Source organism: Lutjanus erythropterus, chromosome 4 (genome assembly GCF_056507025.1).
Source record: "Lutjanus erythropterus isolate fLutEry1 chromosome 4, fLutEry1.hap2, whole genome shotgun sequence".
NCBI classification, from domain to species: Eukaryota; Metazoa; Chordata; class Actinopteri; order Lutjaniformes; family Lutjanidae; genus Lutjanus; species Lutjanus erythropterus.
Genome location: NC_139320.1, coordinates 13,111,159 through 13,128,294, shown reverse-complemented (window position 1 = coordinate 13,128,294; position 17,136 = coordinate 13,111,159). Strand labels below are relative to the sequence as shown.

Sequence of the window (17,136 nt, the reverse complement as noted above, 5' to 3'; positions counted from 1 at the left end):
TGAAAATGTATGAAGTAGAAAGTAAAGATATTTGTTGTAAAATGTAGGGAGAAAAATGCTATCAAAAAAATAAATACTCAAGTAAAGTAAAGACTTGTACTTTACTTGAGTATTGCATAAGTACAGTTAGGTATTTGTACTCTGTTACGTCCTGCCTATGCACACAAACACACACACACACACACACACACACACACACACACACACACACACACACACACACACACACACACACACACACAGGCTTTGTGGGAGGCAGAATGAGGTAAAAAAAAAAAAAAAGTGAATGAAGGGTGGAGGGAAGTGGGAGCTTTCTGCTCAGAGACTCAAGTTCATAGTGTGTGTGTGTGTGTGTGTGTGTGTGTTATTAAATATAGATGACTCAAGGAGATTTACATTTTTGTCTATGTTTGTGTTTGTTTACATTCAGTCCTCACATACACAAACACACCCACACACAGAGAGGAGATTGACAGTTTCTCAATCATCTTTACGCCTCGGCAACTTTTAACATTTCAAAACGTATGTCATTATGTCTGGATAATTTGATATTTCTTGATGATAGATGATCGTGTCATGATTTATTTTCACTTTGCATGCATTCTGTTCACACATACTCACACACACACACACACACACACACACACACACACACACACACACACACACACACACACACACACACACACACACACGAGAGGCTTTCTGACAGTTTCTCAATCATATTTATGCCCGGGCAACTTTGAACATTTGGAAACTTTGTGTTTATCATTAAATATAAATTATTTGATCATGTGTTGATGATTGATGATGTTGTGATGACTGTGCATGCACACATACCAACACCCTGATGATTTCTCATGTGTTCCTACATCTCTAATTCAATTCACTTGAATTTGTTAACACTTCGATCACTAATATTTTATAGAATTTAACAGACCTGCAGAGACAGAGTTGCAGAAAAGGCAGAACGATAAATCTGGTTTTGATCGATTTGATCTAGGGCTACAACTAATGATTATTTCCACTGTCAATGAATCTGTTGGTTATTTTCTCGATTAATCAGTTAGTTGTTTGGTCCACAAAATGTAAAAATGTTGATCAGTGTTTCCCAAATGGGTGGCACAGTGGTGCAGTGGTTAGCAAAGCTGCCTCACTGCTGCCCCCCTGAAACCCCCAGCTGGGTGGGGCAGGACCTTTCTGTACAGAGTTTGCATGTTCTCCTTGTGTCATCCAGCCATCAAATATGCTCTGAGCTGGCTACTGGGCTGTTTAGGATACTGTAGGGGTCAGGCGATATAAATAAATGATGCAAATAAATATAAACAGAGATATGTGCAGATTGCTGAGGAGAGGTATGTGTTTCAACACATTCTGTTCTCTGTCACAATCTGACAGACCAATTTGTTGGCAGAAATACACACCCAGACCTCTCCAAAATTGTGTACTTTATGTATGCCATGGGTATCTTCATTAATTCAGTAAATATGAGGACATAGAACCAAGATGTAACAGTAGTTCAGCTCCAATGTAAGTTCATCTGGAATTTCCTGCCAACTGACAAATTTACATGAGTATATTGACTCGTCGCTGTCACCTTATATTTCCCAAATTGTAGTAGGCTAACCTGGCACAAGGCAGTCAGTCTTAATTTTATGGTTTGCCTTTGTTTTCATGTCAAAAATAAATCTGGCTAACTTCAGGAATTGTTTACGCCTTAAATGCATACCTCATGTCTTTAGTGACCCAAGACTTCATTATATTCTATCATCTTCATTCATTTCGTTCAATTAAGCAATCCCCTTCCCTGTGTTCCTCATGTGTTTGTAATCAATATCGTGTTTTCAAAATGCTTATCTAATGTTTTCCTTTAAAAGATTCAGGGGGTAATACATGTTTTATGCAAGTGACAGCAGGTAATTGACCCTGTTGTCTTGCTGTTACTATGAAAAAATGCAGGCACAGTGATGATGGTGCTGCACCTGAGTGTCAGAAGTTTCTTTGATATTTTAGTGTTTTGATCACAGTAGCTCTGTTCACTGATGTTGAGGAATTTTGTGTTTGTATCATTTATGAGTCAAGAACTGGAGCATGAGAACGACGAAGCCAGCCCAGATGTCATGAGCTTATAATGTGAGAGTGGTCAAGATACCATCCAAGTAGCAGTCCCAAGAGAAGTTAAGATTTAGGAAGTAACCTTATGTAGTTGCTTCAGCTGCCTTGACGTTGCTGCTATGAATGTGCAAGTAGTTTTACAAGCCAAATTTCCAACTTTTGGAATCCAGGTCTAACAAACAACGCTCTCTCCTTGAAAACCTTAATCTTCAGCCACTGTGGCATTGTGTCCATGGCTGGAGAAAAGGAAAGAGGTTCCCCTGACTTTGGGTTCATGCTAAAGGCTTTGCTCTGGTTTGTGCATCAAACCTATGTGAGGATGATACATTTCCCAACCAGTGTGATTTACATTCACAAAAGACAAAACTTAAAATGGTCCAGAAATTGTAAACACAGGTCATGTAGTGGAAATGTTGTTTGAATCCTGGTCAAACAGTTCGTGGGTAAAAAGAAAACAAACAGGCCGCTTTCTACCTGGATATGGTACATCACGGAGCACCGTCAGGTTCTGCTCATGTAGGTGTTGATCTGGAGCGCTTATAAGCAGATTTTACACATACGAATGTTTTCTTAAATAATTTAATAATGCAGGTACTTATCACTTTGTCCTGAGTCCAAGTATCTCTTCAGCCAGTCAATTTTTTTTATTAAATATTCTACCAGTCAAGCAGTCACCAGAACAGGAAGAGAAAACGTTCTGAACCAATGAAATGACACATACATTGGTACACTTCCTGTGATTGGTCAAATGGCCAGAGCTTTGTTGAACCATATTGCAAGGACCACAAAACTGACCTGTGATTGCTGAGCTGACTAGGGTTAGACTACCTTTTCATTGTGGTTTAACTGTTCAAAACTCAACACAGAAAACGCTTGCAGCAGAAATGTCACGTGGAATGCAAAGCTGGCAAGATCAGCAGGTTTAAACAGTCGCAAAATACAGAACAACTAAAAGCTAAAGAGTGCATCAGTTTTTTTTGTAGCCTGAAAGCCAAGTCCCCCATTGCAGCTGCAGCTAACGTTAGCATGCCTACAGCCGGCTTCTAAACCGTGTAACCATCCACGGATAACGAAAGTTTAATTAAGGCATCACCAACTTCAATGGCATCTTCAGGTGATTAATGAGCTTGTTGGATAAGTGTTGTTGGAAATTGGGCTTTGTATCGTAATAACTGTCTTGGGTGGCCTAGCATTTTTATTAGCATTAGCCAAAACACAACCACTGTCTGTCTATGAAACTGCTGACCAACCAACATAATACTTAGTGCGCCACATCAGTGTGTGAGATTTATTAGTACATCCAAAACCTCAGTATGATACCAATATTCATGAAATGCAGACTATCAACAGGGAAATATTACAGGATGCAAGCACAGCAGTGGTAAGAACGACAAAAACAGAACAGGAAGGATATCACATGTGCTTCATTCAAGACACAAACAACAGCATTGCCCTGATGACAGACTGACAGGCTGCACAGTCTAAGAACTGGGTTGAGATGGAGAGGGAGGGATTTTTTTTTATGTGGTGTGTAAAATGCTCTGAATAAATAACTAAAAAGAGACAACTGATTGCTTAACGTATGAAAATGAGATCCAAGTTGTAACAAAAATGGATTACCCTTTAAAGCAACTACTGTACATGCACTTAATATCATACTATTAATTATTCTGTAAGGCTTTGGGAGCTTGTGTGGTCGGTCCGTAGGGTGTTTGTTACATTTTAAAGTCAGCAAAGAAAAATAAGCAACAACTTATTGAAAACACTTGCATAACAGACAGCTTTCTGTCCTCTCTTCACTCTGTCAGACACAAACAGACTGGACAGGAGAGTGAGGAGGGACTGGAGAGGCCATAAGGTCACAGCAGATAATAAGGAGAGACAGAAGAGAGGAGAGCAGTAAAGATAGAGTGAGAGAAGAATAGATAACAAAGAGATGGATAGTGTGGGTCAACTGAGGTGCTGATGCAAAAAGTGAAGGACAGAGACAAAACTCTTCGGGGGATGGCCACAGAAAATGATGAACAGATGGAGAATGAAATAAAAATTTTCCTCATTACTCCCAATTTGTGGATGATGCATCCAAACTATTATCTCCACCCAATGATTTGCCAACATCCATAACAATAATCGGCTCTGAACAATTAAATGAAAAGTGCTTCTGTGTGGTTTCACCGAGCTCAGAGGACACCAAGCAGCTGCTAATCCCATTCACTATTGTGTGGTTGATATAAATTATTAATGTGGGTGAAAGCAATTAAAAGCCACGTAACACAGGACCATTGAGCCAGGCACCTCCGCCCTCATTTGTCTTTTTGTCCTCTCTGTGATTCCAAGTGTACCCTGAAGGCATGTAGGTGTGCTATTTGGAGTTCAAACAGCTAAATTAAAAGCAATATTTAAAACCATTAAGACTCACTGCGCACTCAGCCTTACCTATTAACACATTAGATTAAGACTGGAAACATTTGCACAGTATCTACGCCATTATGTGACTAATTAAAGTTCTGCTATAAGAAAAATAAACACCTGCAGAGCAAACAACACAAACTTTCAACAACAAAACTGACTTAGTTGGAAATTATAGCTAACATGCTAATAAGTTAGCATGTTACACAAACAGGGATGCATGTTAGTCATACTCACTACAGCACATGCAGGGTATTATACTAAAAGTTAAACATGTGCCCCACGGACAGTGTTTTTACATGTTATCATACCAACATAATCATACAAATAAAATAGATGTTGTGCTAAATGTTAGCATATCAACATGTAATCAGCTAGCATAGTTCGGTCCAAAGGTAACAAAATCTGGCAAATATCATCTCTAAAACTCACTAATAGACCTTTTCCATGGCGGCTTATTGATATGAAATAGTACAACGGTGTCACCATTGATACCTATTAAGGCCAAATTCCATTTAGTGTAGCAGGGCCTTTCCAAAGAGCCAACACAATGGCAGTACCCTAAATCTGTTTCAACTGAATGGAACTGAACCTGTTTTTACTTTTTCATATCAAAATGGCTGCTGTGAAAAAGTTTTATTAACACATTATATCATGCTTATTTAATTCATCTATTTGCAAAGATAAGTTAACTGGTTGCAGCTTTATATATACTGTACAGGTGTGAGAATGGTATCAATCTTCTCGTCTAAAAAATGTAAAACTATTTATTTAAATGACATACAACTACATAATGCCCTACAGTGAAGCATCATATGAGTTTCATGCATCGTAGAGTCCAAGCAGCAACCTCTGGGTCTAAAAAAAATAAAGCCAGCGCCAAAGTGCTGTATGGCAGCTTGAGGCTGGCTCCAAAAGCGAGTAGATCCGCTGATCCATCTTGGCAGCAGAAACATTTTTACTATAATAACTGTGCAGGTTTGTTTTTTAAATAAAACTTACCCATGTAAATCATATTAAGGCTAAGCTATGCATTATTAAGGGCATACCTGCTATGGTGGGTGTTATCACAGGTGGCTAGCCACTCAGTAGCCGCTTCATTCAGCCTGCCTCAGCTCGACCTCTTTGCCCCTTTTTGGAGTTACCAGAATCAGGCACTGACTGTCTGTCTTGTCTGTCTTAGTCTGTGATAATTTGCCACTGGTCTCAAACTACAATATTTCTGGGAAAATTTTAAATCATTAACTTTTGCTGGAAATTGTTTTTCCTAAATATTACCGGTATCATGTTTAATGGTCAACACTTGCAGTATGTTTGCATTACTTATTGCTTATGTAAAGTAATGCTACATGTCATGATAATGGTGTGTTAGTGTTGCACTGTACGTACTCGTGGTGTCCCCAGCCCAGCTCAGGGAGGTAGGGCAGCTTCTTTATCCTGATGATGGAGTCGTAGAGGGAGGGCTGCAGGGACTGGGCCACGGCGTTGGCCAGGATCACAGCTATCATCACCGGCAGGATGTGGGAGATCTGGCCAGTCAGCTCGAACACGATGACTGCGGTGGAAACTGTGTGGGTGACCGCTCCCGACAAGGCCGCCGCACCTTTGGGTAAGGGAGGGGACAGTCGGGTGAGTAAAAGAACAGAGAAATACTGTAGAGAAGCAGTTGTTCAGATCAGTGGAGGGGTCTGGTGCTAAATAAAGAGGGTCCTTGAGGGGGATTCAGGGGCATCATCCATCAAAATGAAAAATAGTTTAATATTACCATGATTTCAAAGGGCAATAAATTACAGTTTCACCACCACATAGCATATCATGGAGAGGATGTTAAACAATACCCGTGACTCAAGATCTTGACTACTACTGCTGATATTTCTCACTTTCAGATCTCACTTCCCACCAGACCTGCTAATTTCTGAAAATAGAAATAGCCTCAGCAACGGAGGATAGTGTTAAGAGTGACTAAAGCAAAACAGGTTTGTTCTCAAGTTTTAAATTTACAAGGTGATGTACTATAACCTCTGCACACCGGTTATTTCTATTTAGTCTACTTCATACTTTACTAAATTTCAGAGAGAGATATCGACATCTTATTGATCTGGGAGCTACTGTTAATGCTAACCTTACTGATAAATGTTTTACATAATAAACTTATGCTGAACTGATAAAATATAATCCATCTTTACCACTCTGAAGTATTAAATATTAGATCAAATCCACCACTTGCAACATTTAAATCAGTACCACTAATAAGGAAATGTTAAAAGATCAAAAGGGACAAGACAGAGCTTTTAATTTCAATAGTTTATGCACATATTTTCCACTCATTTTAAATTTAAATCTTGTATTCTTTTTTAGGGTGACTATGTAAGACTTGTCGATGGACTTCAGATGAAAAATAACCTCTTGTGTACCTGCATTTATGGCAATGCTTATTAATCCCCACTGTCCCTGTTAAATAAAACATCAATTTAATAAACAAAATACATTTTGCTCAGAACTCTTCTATACTTTTCTGTGCTTGAGAGGACTACAGTGGAAACTGCTTTAAAAATCTTGGAGCAGAATCATTCCTACACACATGCTCTTTAAATAACTTACTTACAGCATTCACCTAGTCCTACTTCATTTTAAAACTATGATAATTCTTTTTTTTCCCAATATATTAGTGTTCGGGGCTTTTCATGGCTTTATTTGACAGCACACCTTAAGATATGACAAGAAAGAGGGAAGAGAGTGTGAAGAAAAACATGCAGCAAAGGGCTGCAAGTTGGAATCAAACTGGGACCACTCCAAAGCTCATACTCTGCTAGCCCTTCAGCTACAAAGGGTCCCCACAACTGGTCATTTCTACTTCCTTTTTTTTCTTTTTTCTGTGCTAGTATGTTTGAAATATACTCAGTACAGCAATTTATATAATAAAAACACTGAAACAACAATTGAAACAGCTGCACTGTATTTTAAAACCATCAGTAAAATTCAGTAAATAGCAAAGTTGTCCCCTTTATGACTTTATATCAAGGTAATAAATACACAAATGTCTAAAAGATAGTAATCTGCAACATAAATAAAGAAATAGAAAAACAATTAGTGTCAATAAACATCTATTAATGGTAATTAAACTGACCTGTACAGATGCAACTATAAGAGGTTTCACTTTGTAGTATCACTACTTTTGCTACAATTCTTCCACCACCACTTCTTCACTACAAAAGTCTCTGATTTAATTTTAACTTGTACTGTATGTCCCAAGTTTCAGGCTCAAAATAAAGAGGGACCACGCTTTCACCATTTAAGCTCCAACACAATGGATCTGCCTCCCTCTCAGTGTCAGATCAGCAGAGTACCACATTTTAAAAAAAACTGTTAAAAAACCCACTTGTATCAGCTGGCGTTTTTATAAGCATGCTGCTTGGAATTCCTGTTGGTTGTATTTGTCTTTTCATTTAGTTTCGTTGTTAGTCTATTTTTTTTACTTGCACTTTTATGATGTGTGCTACTATGCGGTTCTTTGTTATGCCGTGTTTCGCTTGTTACGTTGCTTTTATTGTTGAGAATCTGCTTCTGTTTATAAATTGTATTTTATTTGCTGTTTTCATGCTGTGTATCAATATGCATTTTATTATCTGTGAACCACTTTGTAACTGCTCTTTTGAAAAGTGTGATATAAATACAGCTGACTCACTTAAGGCATAATATGCAAAATGTTCCCTAAAATACAATGTATGGTCTCATATAAATATAATCCATTTCAATCATCACACTAGAAGTGTGTGGTAGTGTTTGTACCTGCAGAGACCCTCCTGGTGGATTTACACACAGCTCCGATAAATCTGACTCTACTATTAATTTATTAATGTGCTACTTTTACTATGGTAAACATGTGACTTCACAACTTTTGTCTCTTAGAGGCTGCTGTAAGAAGTACCACAAATAAATGTCATGAATAATTTAACATTCCTTTATTGTCCTTGAAATGTATAAAAACGCGACTTTAGTGTTATTCTTAGATTTATAGTTATCTATAGTTATTAACAATACCAGCCTTTGTTTCAGTGCCCTGATGTCATTTTAAATTATATATATGTATAAATAACCAATATTGGCAAATATGTTGACATCAGAATTTTTTTACTCCCTGGTAACCGTATTGGCCCAAACCATCCAGTACTCTTCAGGCTCTAATCAATATATTTGATTGATTAACCTAATTATGGTTGCGGTTTCATTGTGATTTTCACATGCACAGTGTAGATCAGGGGTCAGGTTGTGGTTCCAGATCCATATACGGCTCTGGCCCCTCTCCAGTGGCTTCCTGTAGCCACGAAAAATTACATGGACATGAACGATGCTTATTTTTCTAATATTTTATTCATTTATCATTATTGTAGGCCTAAAGTTATCTTTATATTCTCCTGCTAAAAATTTGTGTAGCCCATACACCAATTAAAAAACATGTTTTAATATTTCAAATAAATTGTGTATCATAACCCACATCTGTGGAGCGCACAAATTCAATTTCCTGGTTCAGATCATATAAAAAATATGCTGCATACACAGCATGTTTGATCCAATCAAGAAAACAACACTTCAGCTTTGGAAATCAAAGATTCCAAGTCATCATCTCGTTATCAGTTTCCTCTCTACTCTCAGGCCAACAAACCATATTCACATTCCTCACACACAGTCTTCTCTCATGTGCCCATAAGGCAAAAATTGATTTATTCATCTAATTCAATACAACAGGAAACCTCAATATTTCCAAATCTTTTTTTCCCCTCAATAAAGTGTTGTGGAAACGATATAAAAGCTGCATCAAAGCAGACAGAGCAGCATGGGGCCAAGTGAGCCTTCACTGCTCGACAGGGAAAATGGATGAGTCCAATCCAAAAAACGAGATGAACAGTGGGGAGAAAAAACGCAGAGCATGAAAGCATTAAAATAAAGTGCAAAGCGAGAGGAGGGAAACAGATGGTGGGTGAGAGAGTCTACAAAGGCAGGTTTCATTGTTCTTTCTCGTAACTTAATTAAGCCTGTGTATGTCTGCCTATCCCCCTCAGATAAATGCTGCTGCTCTCTCTGCCCGTCCTAACATTTAGTGCTTAAAGCGAGCTCCGCTGCGAGATGAAAGAGGCTCATCAGAGTGTCAGGCCTGTAAAGGGCTGAGTCATCAGCTACAGTGCACCACAACAACAACATCAGCAGCCCCAGAAAAACAGCCGCCGCCAACCTGCAACAGTGGCATAATCAGCACGGCTGTCAACAAGTAGCACAGCGGAGGGAATCACAACACTGCATCTCATTAGACACGCAGCATCAGAAGGGATGGAAGTGACGTGGCGACGAAGGGACAGCTGGTGTTTGCGAGACATGAAGATACGCTAAGGATTTTTCTGTAACAGTCAAAAACATCAAGATTTCTTTGTTCTTAAAAAATTAATAAGCAGAACAATAACACCAAGCCGCTTCTGACTGTTCACTTTCCACCTGTTACATAGAAGCAGAATTTTATCTGATCTACTCTAATCGCAAGTATTTGAAAGAAACCGTATGTGATAATATTTATGTGAAGGAGTCTAGTTGCATCAGAGATGTCACAAGAACAGATACTTTGGTACCAAGTCCATGTCGACCTCTTGACGGTACTTGTTTCTCTACTGTAAGTACAGGGATGCAATGCTTCTGGACCTGATGGGGACAACATACACAAAATGTCTACCACATGTTAAAGATGGCAACAAGTGCAGCTGCCGCGACAGCTCTGCCTCAACTTGTCGATAAGAAAAACAGTAAACAGCGTGTCACCATGTCGGTAAGCTTTAACTACTGCTCACACTCCGAGTTCAACTTATAGATAAAGTTCAGCAGCAGAAATCACTTTTTCACTTTCCACACATGTGCTCCTCTGACGGTTATTCATAAGGGGCTGAATTTTATTATCATTTTAGTTTTTTACTGTGGTATCAAATAAGGGAAAGAGAATCATTAAACTTCAGCAGCAATGGCATTGACTACTAAATTTCAGGTATCAGGACATCCCTGTGGATGGATGGATGGATGGATGGATGGATGGATGGATGGATGGATGGATGGATGGATGGATGAATAGATAGACCTCCTTCTGTAGAGTTAGATTAATGCGAAAGTCTGATAGCCAATAGTAGCTTTTCACAGATATATTGGAAAGGCTGAAGACATGTTGTCATTTAATGTCAGCATTTGAATCTATTTTACTTCATCCTCAAATGTAAGAACTCTCAACTGACAATTGTAATACAGATAACAGAGAAACAACTGGCTAATAAAAAAAAAATTCTATCTATTCTTCCATAGGTTTTTTTATCATTTATTTTCTAACTTCTCACTTTTCTTATTAATTTATTCTTTAGCTTAATGTACCAGTTTTCCTTGTCAGTAATCTAATAATGAGAAAATGTTTATACCGCCTGAGGATTTTTTATTTGTGCTTTAGTTTGCATTGTTCATCTACTGTTAATGCAAACTCAACATTTCCTGCAGTTTCTTCATTGTGAAGTCACAACAATTCATTAAAATCTCCAGTCTTTTGCTTAATTTTCATATAAATTAAGTACATCATACTGATTTTTTTTTTCTCTCATACACTTTTACTGGCTTTTACTGTGAGACAGCTGCAAGAAAAGCTGATTCTACCGTGTTTAGCAACCAAAAGCAAAATCTATGTTTGATAAGAAATGGCCTGAAACTGCATCTGGATGCTGTATTTTTATGACCTGTCAAGAAAATAATAGCCCTAGTGATTATTTTATCAGAAACAAAGAATAAAGCAAATCTTGAAAGGAGAGAGAAGAAAAACACGAACAATTACACAACTAAAACTGAGGGGAAAAAGTAAGTAAAGTAAGTAAAGAAAGTAAAACATGAAGTCACACACTGAAAAAAGGATAAACGGAAGCTAACAGCAACTACTCGGGGACAATTTCTGTTTTTTTAAAGAAGCTTTGAATTACACAACAAGTTGCACTTTCAACTACCAAACTTTTAAGTAGGATATGAACTCCTGACAGCAGCCCTATGTGCTGCGGATGTTTGTTGTCTTGTCAGCTGCTGTCTGAGCTGTTATGCAGCCATTTTTTTTGTCTAGTCCAGTGATCTTGTAAATGTAATTCGAATCTGTCTTGAGTGTTTGAGTCTGATCATATCCCATGTCTCCTTTAATCAGGGTCCATTTAGAGTCTTAAGTTGAAGCTGAATAAATTGAACCTGTAGGAAATATTCATCTTGATTCATTTTCTGTGACTGCTGGCAAGAGAAGTAAAATATTTCACTCAAGGTGGAAGCACTGATGCCTCACAGAAACCTAATGAGAAGTAAAGAAAATGTGTGCTCAGTTACCATATTGAAAAGACTGAATCACTTAAAAGCAGCCAAGTTGGATGAGAATAAGAAATATTTTTGTTTATGTCCCAGAACTGCCACAACCCCCAATATTAATGATTTGAAACTGACAAAATGGTTTATATGAGCAAGAGAAAATACTCAAATATGGATATTAAGAGAACAGCAAAAAAAAAAAGCTAGAGCACATTAGAAATGACTTAGAAGAGTAGTCAAGAGAGTGAGAATACAGAGACTGATGAATCACAGCACCATGATTTGTCTTTAACTTACCCACAACAGCGTAGCCTCCTGGCACTATGGGGTAGATGGTGCCATCTGTGTGAATGCCATCTGGGAACCAGGCTGCCATGCTTTCTCCAACCAGACGACCAAAGGCTGCCCCTGAAAAATATACACAAACATACATGACACCAAGACTGCAGTCAATACAGCACTCTTAAAGGGATAGCTGAAGTGGGGTTGTATAAGGTACTTTACTTTCTGCATAGTCCATCTATCACCCACAGTAGATGACAGTTGGCACGCCCCCCAGTTCAGGAAAGCAGAGAGGAGTACAGCAAGAAATAAGGAGGCTAAGCAACGTACTGCTGATGACAAGGTTAGCTGCAAAACGTGTGTTAGCCAACTAGAAAGACCCATATAAAAGAAATCAATATCACTTTAAAGTGTTCACTATTTTTAGAGCATTTTCACCACTTTACCTCGCTGTCAGATAGCCTTTTTCAAAGGCTGCCATTATACAACCCCTATTTCAAAAAAGTTGGGCTGTTAAAAACTAAATAAAAAAATAATGCGCTGATTTGCAAATACTTTTTGACTTGTATTCAAAATGATAAACCTAATTTTTTTTTGTATATATACGATCATTCTGAATTTGGCACCTGTAAAATATTTCATAAAAGTTGGGACAGGGACAACAGAAGACTGTGAAAGTTGTGGAATTCCCAAAAAATACTTTGGACCATTTCACTGGTAAACAGGTTGATTGATTACAGGTGATTATTACTGGGCATCTTTGAAAGGCTTAGTCGCTCGTCGTTCGTTAGGCATTTCAACATCTACAATCCATATCATTAAAAGATTCAGGGAATCTAGAGAAATCTCTGCACTTAAGGGACACTGCCAAAAAATCAACCTTGAATGCCCATGACCTTCGATGCCTCAGGCAGATTAAAAACTGGATTTTGTACAGTAAAAAAGTTATGATTATAACATGATAATTAGTGGGCTTTTGCAGCGTTGGTGGGCAGATTCTGTTACCTTTGGCCAGCTGTTTCCCTCTGTTTGTAGTCTTTGTACTAAGTTAAGCTAGTTGGTTTCTGGCTGTAGTTTTCTGCATGTCTTTAAAAAGTCTAACAATCCAATAATGTGGATTTAAGGCCTTAAAATGCCGCAAATATGATTTTGATTGGTTTTAAAAAATGATTGGATTATGAAGATAACATTTGTTATAAAGTTGCATTAACTTCAGCTTCGATTTTAAACATGTTCTTGCTTTTGTGTAGACACAGGTCTGTGTATTCATGTTCTCTAATTGACTCTAAGTGACTCTAATTTTCCCTCATATCCTGTTTTTGCCAGTATAGTTGTGAAATAGGTCTTAAATTGCATTCATAATGGTCTTAAAGGTCTTTAATTGAACTTGTTAATAACTTGTCTAACAAACACATATATACACAGATAGACACATACAAATTCACACAAAAAAGGGCCAGTTGTTTCTTACCAATGACAAATACTGGCATGAAGGCTCCGCAGGGCACTGGGATGGTGGTGGCCAGGGCAGACATCCAGAACTAAGAGAGAAAAAAGGAGATAAAGAAAGAGAAGACATGAAAAGAAAGAACAGGTTGGCATTTCAATTAGCTTCATAGTACCATCCTGTGTGCCCCTAGATGATAGCCAAGTCGAATCCTCCACCAGCAGTGAGGAGGCAGCCATGCGGAGCTTATTGCTGAGGTTAGATTGAGCTGTCACTTTCACTCCTCATTTGACAAAGACCCTGAAATGAACCCTGGGTAATGAGCGGGCTCCGCCGATTGGCCGACACTGTACCAGGCTAGCGGAAGCTGGCTAATTAGGAAAGACAAACAAAAAGGGAAATGTCACCACTGACAATGTGTGAGCGTTAATATCAGGTGTGTGCATTTGTGCATGTCTGGATCTAAGTTCAACAGACACTGTATGACTCCTACAAAGCCGGAGTGGTTATCTTTGGAAAGAAAAAGGTGCACTGATACTTACACAGTCTTAAAACTATAATGATCAAAAACAAGAGTCATCCATACTGGTGTGGACTCATTAGATGTTAGATTAGATGTCTCATTAAAATTCAATTTAAGCTCTACACAGCCAGTGTAATATTGATCAATTCTACAGTAAATATATGATCAATCATTATGTCCTTGACATTGGAGGTGGACAACACTGACTAAGCCAAATTTCTAGCACATGATCAGTATCTCAGTGTGTTCACAGCAGTTTGATCAGCTGCTGTATACTTCAAAATATGCTGTAGGTCTCCCACTAGCATCACTTAGCTGGCTGTTTTTGGGTGTAAAAACTCTGGCTTAAAGGTCCAGTGTGTAGGACATAACACTATGTTTTCATTAGTTTCTAATCCCCTGAAAATAGAGTAGTTATATTTTCATTACATTAGAATGAGATGTTTATATCTGCAGAGGGCAAGAAGGCTGCCACTTGTGCCTTAAAACCTTAAAACCTGGTCCAAGTGCAAAGTCTGTGGCGCAATAGGTCTGTCTGCACAAGATAGCAATGGTGCGTTTGGCATCTCACACGCGTCTCCACACTCACAAAACAACTTCATTTATGTCAAATCTTTTTCCCCACACAGGAGTGTCGATTAGTTAAGTGTCCTTTGAACAAAAAGAAAGTGAAAATATTGAAGTTAACGGCGTACGTGTGTCTTGGGCTTGGCTGAAACAATCACAAAACACCTTTCATTTATATAAAACTGTGTGCATGTGTGTATCTAAAAATATTCTCATTAATAAGAAACAAGGAATCAGTATTATTATTATTATTATTATTATTATTATTATTATTATTATCATTATTATTATTATTATTATCATCATCATTAAGCATATTGGGATCCAGAAAGTCTAGGATTACACAATTACTATCTATAACTTCTCTCCCTGCCTCCTTGGCAATTTCTTCATCACCTTCAGCCAGTGGATCTGCTTAATAATGTTGATGATGATGAATTACAGCGAATGAAAGAATGAAAGAATGAATGAATACAGCGTAATTGTAAGGTGCTTTAGTGTAAAACATAACCAGTTACATATCTGCATGACATTTGTGGTTCATGTATTGTACTATTTTTTGAAGGCATTCATGCAAAATAAACTACACTTGAAACAGTTTTAGAGACACCCAGCCATCTCCGTATATTGTATGCCCTCGCACTTTAACTTTTCAGACCAGGAGATGTGTCTCCTCGCTTTAAAAATCTTTTCTCTTTGATTCCTCCTGGTAAATCCACTGTCATGCTGCCACCACTTTCACTTCTGGTGCACCTGCTTCTTAAAGGTGATGAGAGGTGACTTTCTGATTGGTTTGTTGTGTGCTCCACCTAGACTCGCCTGTGATTTGATCAAGGCGCTTGGGCAAACCTGGAAGGTGTATCCCGCTGTGCGCTGCTGATGTAAGGAATGGGGCAGGACAGGATACCCCTGCACCTCTAGAGTAAGATGACAAAGGTGGATTTGAATTAATTAAATCTATTGCACCTTGCACTTTTAACTTTTCGATCTGTTCTGACACTGTTACTGTCTATTGTACTGTACTGTAGTGAATATTTTGGACAACAGCTGGTTACAGTTATTGTGGGTTTCATCGCTAACTGTACATTTCCAGCTGGATTAAACTGCATTGTTCTCCACTCGGTGTGACGATCTGTCACACACACACACACACACACACACACACACACACACACACACACACACACACACACACACACACACACACACATTCTCTCCTCAGAGTTCATGTCCTCTGTAATAAAGTTAAGCCTGTGTTATGAGTTCCCAGATCCTTTAAACCCCTCAGCTCTTATTAAGGTTTTACTGGCCAGAGAGAAAGAACAAGAGAGGAAGAGGTGGAAAACAATCCAAGAAAAGTCTGAGGAATTATTCCCATGGCCGTCTCATTCTCCCGTGAGGCCTCTTTTCTGTATTCGATTTGTTGTGTGTCTGTTACTCTCAGGCTCCTGGCCCCATCCAGCTCTGACTCTCGTCACCGAGTCTGTGTCATGGTGTCTGTGCGGGCGTGTGTGAACACCTACGCACGTATGTGTGTAGCGCAGGGTGTGAAAGCGGCGACAGTGCAGGGTTACAGAAGGAGATCCATTACTTCGCCATGGCAGCCGGCCTTAATTACAGCTAACTATAGACAGAGCAGAGGGAGTGGAGAAGAGAGGGAGAGGAAGGGAGGCATGGAGGAATAGAGAGAGACAGAGCAACGGGTGTAATTAAAAACTCTATTTGAAACCATGAGATTATTACAGCGATGAAGTTTGTGTAATGACTTGTACAATACTCTCATTCATATTTCATACTTCATACATGAAAACTATGAATGTTGCAAATTTTATCCTTTGTGCCCCATTCCTGAAAAAAAAAATGTCCTGGTCTAGGTGTGCGTGTGTGTTGGGCTATTTTCAGGGACATATTTCAGACTTAAGACCACTCAAGACGGCTTTGACTAAACTATGACTCCAAGAGGAAGTAAGTTTTTTTTTTCATGTAAATTGCCTCCATGAGCTGCGTGTCATCGCTGCCTGTGCTGATAAGCAGGCCAAATCATTGGACCAACCTACAACCCCAATTTAAAAAAAAGTTGTGTATAATGTAAATAAAAACAGAATGCAATGATGTTCAAAACTTTTTGACCCATTTTAAACAGAATACAGCACAAAGACAAGATGTTTGTTCAAACTGATAAACTTTCTTGTTTTTTGTAAATATACATTCATTCTGAATTTGATGTCTGTAATGCGTTCCACAAGGGTTGCAACAGGGGCAAGTTTACCATTGTGATATGTCTCCTTTTCTTTTGACAACACCCAGATAAAAATTGTTGACGTTTTGAAAATGAAATTCTTTCTCATTCTTGCTTGATGTATGACTCAACAGTCTGGGGTCTCTGTTGTCGTATTTTGCACTTCATAACGTGCTACACATTTTAAACAGGAGGCAGGTC

General features: G+C 38.5%; 1 protein-coding gene across 2 annotated transcripts in view; it reads right to left on the bottom strand.

The window, feature by feature from the left end:
* LOC146328148 (chloride channel protein 2-like) overlaps positions 1-17,136 on the bottom strand; it is a 199,286-nt gene that overhangs the window by 39,302 nt on the left and 142,848 nt on the right. For both annotated transcript variants that reach the window (XM_084717003.1, XM_084717004.1), the window contains exons 13-15: positions 13,631-13,700; positions 12,175-12,285; positions 5,914-6,127 (exon numbers count right to left, since the gene is read on the bottom strand). In XM_084717003.1, the coding sequence (XP_084573129.1) occupies positions 5,914-6,127; positions 12,175-12,285; positions 13,631-13,700 (395 nt within the window). The remainder of the gene's footprint in view (positions 1-5,913; positions 6,128-12,174; positions 12,286-13,630; positions 13,701-17,136) is intronic.